This window comes from Dromiciops gliroides, chromosome 2 (assembly GCF_019393635.1).
Source record: "Dromiciops gliroides isolate mDroGli1 chromosome 2, mDroGli1.pri, whole genome shotgun sequence".
In the NCBI taxonomy this organism is placed as follows: domain Eukaryota; kingdom Metazoa; phylum Chordata; class Mammalia; order Microbiotheria; family Microbiotheriidae; genus Dromiciops; species Dromiciops gliroides.
In genome coordinates this window covers 605,189,800-605,197,966 of record NC_057862.1, presented here as the reverse complement: position 1 = coordinate 605,197,966, position 8,167 = coordinate 605,189,800, and the positions used below count along the sequence as shown (strand labels likewise).

The 8,167-nt window shown below is 46.9% G+C and overlaps 1 protein-coding gene across 1 annotated transcript in view; it reads left to right on the top strand.

The window, feature by feature from the left end:
- Window positions 1-343: 343 nt before the first annotated feature.
- RHOQ (ras homolog family member Q) overlaps window positions 344-8,167 on the top strand; it is a 42,820-nt gene continuing 34,996 nt past the window's right edge. Inside the window, exons 1-2 of the mRNA XM_043990146.1 lie at window positions 344-524; window positions 1,241-1,299. Coding sequence (XP_043846081.1) covers window positions 383-524; window positions 1,241-1,299 — 201 coding nt within the window. The 5' untranslated portion in view covers window positions 344-382. The remainder of the gene's footprint in view (window positions 525-1,240; window positions 1,300-8,167) is intronic.

Sequence of the window (8,167 nt, the reverse complement as noted above, 5' to 3'; positions counted from 1 at the left end):
CCCCTCCCCTCCCCAAAGTTGCTGTTTGCCCCGAGGACCGTACAGTCTTATGATACATTGTATCCTCGGGAGAGGTTGAGGGCGCTGTGCTAGAGGGGCAGTGGGCGCAGCGGCAGCGGCGGCGCCGGAGGAGGAGGAGGAGGAGGAGGAGGAGGAGGAGGGGGTGGAGACCGGAGCAGCGGCGGCGGCGGCGGCGGCAGCAGCAGCGCCCCGGGCCCGCCGCCCCCTCCCCCGGGGGAAGCCGCTGCATGGGGCGGGGGTGCTCCCCCTGCTGTGCTGAGCCGAGGCGGCGGCGGCTGAGCCCTGAGGCGGGCTGGGGCTGAGCCGGGGGCCGGGGCGGGGGCTCCGGGGGGACCATGCCCGGAGGCCGGCCGGGCGCAGCATGGCTCACGGGCCCGGCGCGCTGATGCTGAAGTGCGTGGTGGTCGGCGACGGGGCGGTGGGCAAGACGTGCCTCCTCATGAGCTACGCCAACGACGCCTTCCCCGAGGAGTACGTCCCCACTGTCTTTGACCACTATGCAGGTGAGAGCCGGTGGCCCCGTAGCCGGAACTGCTGACTAAGGGGCCGCCGCCCCCGGCCCACTCTCCCGGGCAGGGGCAACTTTGGCACAACTTTGGCAAGCCCCCCTCCCGGGCCGGCCAGCCCCTCTCCATCTCTCCTTGTGTTCTGTACCCCAGCCCTGCTCCCTCTCCCAACTCTTAACTCCTTTCCTGGCACCTGCGTCCTTTCCTCGGAGTCCTTCCTGTCCTTAAGGCTGACACCCCAGAAACCTTTCATCCTAGTCCCAGCTCCCATCCTCTCCAAACTCAGTGTTGACATGCTCTCCCGCTGCTCCCAAGTCCTTCCCCAACCTGTCCGACTAGCTTGACCTTCTAGTTGGTGCCAGGCACCCCCCTCTGACTCTGCCCCCAGTTTCCTTGGCCTCAGCTGGAAGAGAAGGGTCAAGGAAGTGGTACTTGCGGGGGGGGGGGGAGCGAAGAGCTGTCATCGCTGGGCACTTGGGGACACCGCGTGCCTGGATTTCCCCCCACTTTTCAGATGCTTGGGGTGGGGGATAGGGCAACAGCTCTTGAGTAGTTCTGCTCCCTTTCCCAACAGATCCCGGCAGGTGGGGAGAAGCTTTGCTGGGAAAAGGAGAGGGATACAACTTGGGCCATTTTATATTTCTTCCTCCCCTTCTTTCTCCCCTTCCCCCATTTCCCAACTTCCCTGCCCCTCCCCATTTATTCCTTTGCAGTCAGCGTGACCGTGGGTGGGAAGCAGTATCTCTTGGGACTCTACGACACAGCTGGTCAGGTGAGTGGCCCTGAGGACCCTGACAAATGCCCCAGTGGGGGATGGTTCCCTTCTCCAGCTTCCACCTCCGGTCCTAGACCTCTTAGGATAATCTTTTTTATACGATCTTTAAAAAATGGGTAGTTGTCTCAAAGGGAGAAATGGGGGAGTGATCTTCTCTGGTAAAGGGTTTTTAATTTTATTTTTTATTAAGTCAGTAAATGGCAAGAAATGATTATTATTTTTTTAAGGGCAGAACAGCAAGGCAACAAAAATGGGCTTCCTTAAATATGTGAAAGTTTTTGCCTGTGTACTGCATTTACTTGTGTGCCTGTGGTGTGTGTGTGTGTGTGTGTGTGTGTGTGTGTGTGTGTGTGTGTGTGTCCCAACTCCTGTTGCAAAGTAGCCTGGGCCAATTGTGAGGCAGTCTTATTTTTAGTTCCAGATGACCAGGTCTTTCTCCCTTCCAGCGCCTTGTCCCTCATTGGTGAGTGGTCTCCCTGCCTGCAAGACCTGATTGGTGGGAAATGGCATCATCTAATATTATGGTTAGGCATTTGGTCCTGGTTGTTTATGACAACATCACAGCACACTGGGGCTCAAGTCCCCAAAATGCAATCTGTGGTGTTGCAGAAAACCAATAAAACAGGCAGACAAACAAATGAGGAAAAAGAGCAAAATGAGAAGACTTAGGCATGAATCAGGAAGGAACTTGTATCAGGGAGCTAGATGGCTGGGTAAGCAGGCCAGGAGACTTGGGCTGGATTCTTTTTAAAAAAGGCTGTCGGGGCAGCTAGGTGGCACAGTGGATAGAGCACCGGCCCTGGATTCAGGAGTACCTGAGTTCAAATTCGGCCTCAGACACTTAACACTTACTAGCTGTGTGACCCTGGGCAAGTCACTTAACCCCAATTGCCTCACTAAAAAAAAAAAAAAAAAGACTGTCTCCTCAGGAAGAAGCGAGCAACTTCTGCAGCCTCTTCCAAGTATTTGTAGACTAGGGAATCTGGGCTTCAAAATCCAGAAATGGGACTAAGACTTAGCCCCAGCTCTTCCCTGCCTTGCAATCCCTTGGCTAAGAGAATAGGATGATTTTGTGTAATGAAGTTTTACCCAATCTGCTCTTATGGGCAAATGAGATTTGTTTGCCATTGGTTATGGAAAGGCCCGATAAATGCCTAACAGAACCGAGTCCTGAAGGATGAATGAATAGTCCCCAGGGAAATTGGGGATAGTATGTGGGTTGGGGAGAGGGGCTCACAGATTTGGACCCACAGTTGTGGGTCCCAGTTAGAAAAGAGTTTCAGTGTTCTGAAAATTAGATAACTTTGGAAACAGGACTAGTTTATTTTGGCTTCTGGTTGCTAAGTTGCTTGAGCTTCTGCCGATATAGAAATAAGGATTGGTGTTTGAGACTCTAATTTTCATTTATTAGTCAGCTTCCATAATCTAAGGCCCCTTCTGGTTGGCCTACCTTTGACCATTACTTATCTGTACCTTTGTCAGAGGCTGGGGTGGAGATGGGGAGCTCAGGAGGTATGGGAGAGGAAGAAAAAGTTGAGTACAGCCATATTCTGATGGAAGAAAGCTTTAAAGGGCAATCAGGTTGAAATTAGCGTTTGAAATCATGTTTGGTTTCTTTGTGTTTGGGACTTTGGCCCAGAGTCGTTTGGCTCTGTAATTCCATGATTTCTTTGGTCCAGGAAACTTCCGGTGAGGATACTTTCCACCTGTCAAATCCACAATTGCTTTGCAACTTTTTGTCTTAATCTTGCAGACCCCAGGAAACTTTTTAAAATGACTTGTTCTGGGTCACACAGGCAGTAATGAGTGGCAGAGATGGGGATTTCAGTGCAAGGTCCTTCTGACTCTAAGGCTGGCTTTCCCATTTCTATCCATGCTACCCCTACAGGCAAGTTTATCATTTTTCCATCATCTGTGGATTTGACTTTTCTAAACCCTCCTTCTTAGCTATGGGAACAACTCTTTGGAATTTTTGAAACTGCATGTGATTGAATTACATGGATGAAGGCAAACTGCTTATCAGGGCTAATGCACTACTTTGGGACTTGTTTACAAAGACAGTCTCTGATTTCCTTTCCACCTCTAAATGCATGATTTTCTGTGATTTATGTGTGTCATCAACTTTTGATAAATCTCTTAGAGATACTAGGGATTTTTTTTCAATGCCATCCTGGTTTAGACAGACATAAGAGTCTTTGTGGGCAGAAGGGAACACTCGGCCATCAAAGTAATTGTTTAGAATTCTTTGTTTACTTTTATAATGTAAATTTGATCATTTTGCTTTAAGTCAGAGGTTCTATCTTTGTTGTTGTTGCTGTCATTATTATTATTATTATTATTATTACAGAGCAGTGAGGGTTAAATGACTTGCCCAGGGTCACACAGCTAGTAAGTGTGAAGTGTTTGGGTCCAGATTTGAACTCAGGTCCTCCTGAATCCAGGGCCGGGGCTTTATCCACTACACCACCTAGCTGCCCCCTAACAATTTCTTCTTGATGAATGTGACTGGACATAGTGAATGTTCACTCTCCTGTCTGGGGCAGTCTGGAGTGGGAATTGTTAGCACATTTAGAGAATTCAGGTGTTCAAATAAACCAAAAGAAAGTCTAGGATAAGACAGTAGAAGTGACAGTGGTCTCAAGTCTGCATCTAGTGAGACAGTATCTTAAAAAAGGAAGCACCTCCAACATAGAAATGAATCAGATAGGAACTCACTTGGAACAGTTGTGGTCCTGAACCCCAATATGCCATGGCATCCCTCTTGTGTTTAGGTGGCAAAGAATTATTTTCTGTGTTGCCCCAGTGAGTCTTGAATCCCCCAAGGATAGTTCCCCAGAGATAGCATAGGGTGAGCCAGCTCAGGTGTGGGGATGTGATGGGTTTTGTGGGTAGTTTTGGACTTGGAGTCAGGAGTCATGTGGGGTTCAGTCTGGCCTCACTCGCTGTCAACCATAGACCAATCACCTTCCTTCTCAGAAACTCAGTTTCCTTACACAGAAAACAAAGATGATAAAACCAGTAACCCTCATTAACAGGGCTGTTGGGAGAAACATGTGTTGACAGAAATACGAGCAGTTAACCTTATTTTGATGTCCCTCAGTCTTCAGGTTGGTTTTAGTTCCTTGGCCAGGGTTCCAGACTCTTGTGTTTGGTTGTATTCTCCTCCCTCACTGTCTTTTGAGTATCTATCTTAATGAGTCACCTTCCCCCTCAGCAGCCTTTTAAAAAAAATACTCTATTCAACTTAACATGTATTTCTATTTTTTTGTTTGTTTGTTTTTTGTTTGTTTGTTTTTAGTGAGGCAATTGGGGTTAAGTGACTTGCCCAGGGTCACACAGCTAGTAAGTGTTAAGTGTCTGAGGCCAGATTTGAACTCAGGTACTCCTGATTCCAGGGCCGGTGTTCTATTCACTGTACCACCTAGCTGCCCCTTTAACATGTATTTCTTAAGCATCTCTATGTCAGATACTGCAGCAGGTTCTGGGGATACAGAGGCAGAAAAGAAACTTCAAGGTATGGTTTACATTCTACTGGAAGGAGATGGCGTGTACAGATAAACAATATTTTCACAATAAATACAAAATTTAAAAAATTTTAAGAGGGAAGGAGGTATTTACTAATACCCAGAATCAGAAAAGCCTGTTTTAGGAAGTGGCCTGTTAGCTCAGTCTTAAGAGCTAGGGATTTCATGGTGTGGCTCTGAAGAAAGCATGACAGGCAGGGGGAACAGCCTATGCAAAGGCAAAGAGGTGGGAAATGAATTGTGGTGTGTGGGGAGGAGCAAATAGCAAAGTGCCTCATCTCTTAGCCTGTGTTTATTTTCCCTTTTGCCTTTCAGTGGCTTATACTTTAATTTCTGTGGTGGGTTTGTCGTGTGGTACAGCATTAATCTGTCAATCACATTTAAGATCTGGAGAAAACACTTAACTCTGAATTACATCATTACCTTTCAATGGCAAACACTGTTACTTAGGGCTGCCAGTCTGCCTATCCCTGTTCTAGATGGCTTGGAGGAAGGAAGCAGGAAGAGAGAAATTTTTTGTTTTGTTTTTTTAAGGGCAATGAGGGTTAAGTGACTTGCCCAGAGTCACACAGCTAGCATGTGTCAAGTGTCTGAGGCCGGATTTGAACTCAGGTCCTCCTGAATCCAGGGTCGGTGCTTTATCCACTGTGCCACCTAGCTGCCCCTCAGGAAGAGAGAAATTAATAGTCTAAATGATCACCATATTGACCAAGCAGTGGCCTTGAGCAAAGTCCTTGCTGTTACAGGTTCATACCTTAAGTAATCTAAGGGGGGGGGGGCGGGCAATGAGGATTAAGTGACTTGCCCAGGGTCACACAGCTAGTAAATGTCAAGTGGCTGAGGCCAGATTTGAACTCAGGTCCTCCTGAATCCAGGGCTGGTGCTTTATCCACTGCGCCACCTAGCTTCCCCCAGTAATCTAAGTTCTTAACAAACCATTATTGTCTCAATATTATCACCTCTTAACCTTGAGAGTTTAACTTCATATTAGGATGGTATATTTCAGGAATGATTCAGGGGGTGGGAGGACTGGGTAGTTTGCAGTGGTCACGACAGAAATGGGATGAGTCAACCCTCTGAGCGTTTCTCAGAGAGGAAGATCTGGTGTGTCACTCTCTGATTATTCCAAATTGTAGTAAGTGTTATGAGACGTAGTTAATGCTTCTTTACCAGCTGATGGGGCTTGCATCCAATCTCCAGCTTCAGAAGATGGTCCTATCCTTTGACCACTAGCCTCTCTGGGAATGGGAGAGAAATGGTTGAGGAGGTTATAGAATCACAAACCACAGGGGTATGTGGACATTCACTACACACACACACACACACACACACACACACACACACACACCAATAGGAGCTTTTTCCATTCAAGTCCTCCTCACCTGTCTCATCATTGGGGCATGGAGGTGAGTGACCCTGGCTTCTCAAAGCTTGTGCCAGAAGATCACAAGCTCAGGCAGGACCTTCCAAGCTGGAAAAGCTCCAGATATGGGCTCAGCAACTTGACTCTGTGTGTCCTCCAAGAAGTAGACTGGCCAAGTTCAGAGAAACTCACCAAGGTGATTTTTTTTTTGTCTTTTTTATTTTTTGTTTTTGCATGGAGGGTTAAGTGACTTGCCCAGGGCCACACAGCTAGTAAGTGTCAAGTGTCTGAGGCCGAATTTGAACCCAGGTGTTCCTGAATCCAGGGCTGGTGCTTTATCCACTGAGCCATCTAGCTGCTTCCAATTAAAAAAAACAAATTTGGTATAGCAATTCATGAAGACAGCATACTTAGGAGTGGAGTGGCTATGGGCCCTCTCCAAGTCAAGTCAATGAGCGTTTATTAAATGTCAACTATGTGCCAAGCACTATGCTAAACCTGGGGATACAAAGAAAGGCAAGAGACAGTTCCTGTTCTCAAGGAGCTCATAGTCTAATGGGGAAGGGGGGAGGAAACAAGCAAGAGATATAGAAGAGAACTAGGAAATAATCAACATACGGAAGGCACTAGAATTAAGAGACGTTGGAAAGGCTACTCAGATCTTTTGAAATACTGATGTAACTATACCTTAAAATTGTAAGGCATTTCCACCTATTAATTGGTTCTCCCATAAGACAGGCATTATTACCTCATTTTACAAATTAGAAAACAAAGCCCAAAGCAATTCTGGCTGTCCGAGGTCATAAAGTTAGAAATCTCTTGATTTCCAAGCAAACATACTTTTCATTTTAATTAGTGTACCTCACAAACGCAGGCGATGGAGAGTTAGCCTTAATCCACTGTAATCAATGATCTGTTCCTCTTTTTTCCCCCAATGCTTGTGGAGGGAACACCTGCTCACGTTGACTAAGATACAACGTAACTGTCTATAAGATGTTATGATGTAACTAGAAGTGTTTAGCACCATGCTCTTGTGACAAGACAGAGAGGACTCTACTACAGGCTTCTGCTTAATGAACTCGTGGTGTTACTTGGCTAGACAAGACTGGGTCACTTTGGAGAAGACACAAAGTCACCCATTCCTCCCTGGGGGTAGAGCTTTGCACTGCCCAGGGGAGGTCTGGGAGGGGCGAAGCTGACCTTACTGACCTCCTAGCTCTGTGTCCCTCTCCTGCCATTTGATGATCTGTTCAGGAGCCAACAAGCTGCTCCATGGCCGAGACTCTATTCTAATCACTTAATCCTTGGAGTAGATGTGGAATCTGATACGCTCTTAGATGGGAGAGAAGCTCATTTTATCCTTGGTCCAAGAATAAATACATGGAATCATGAGGACTAGTGTGGTAGAGCTGGGGATTGTGGGAGTTCCAAATCTTGTGTTTTCATTCTCCTAGTACATAATATTGGGAAATACCCATGTGTGTGGTAAGCGCACATCATATAGTATGTACTATTGTTTATGTAGCCATATAGACAATATTAGATGCACGTCTGTCTCTCTGCACGTGCCTGTGTGCCCACGTACACACACAATCTCTTATAGTTCTCAGATGTCATTGGAGGTACTTTTAAAATGACATTTGAGGGTTTAGCCATCAGAAAATAACTCAGCAGCTGTGGGAGTTAGGAAAGGCCTAAGGATGGCTCCGGCCTTACCACTGAGAAAGTTACTTCCTCTAACCAGGGAAGAAACCTCTAGCCTGAGACAACCTTGGAATGTCCCTTTTGAATTTCACCAGATAACCTCAAAGGTTTATTCCCAGGATTAGAGATTTAAGAAGGAAGGGACCTTGGGGGCAGCTAGGTGGCGCAGTAGATAAAGCACTGGCCCTGGATTCAGGAGTACCTGAGTTCAAATCCGGCCTCAGACACTTAACACTTACTAGCTGTGTGACCCTAGGCAAGTCACTTAACCCTC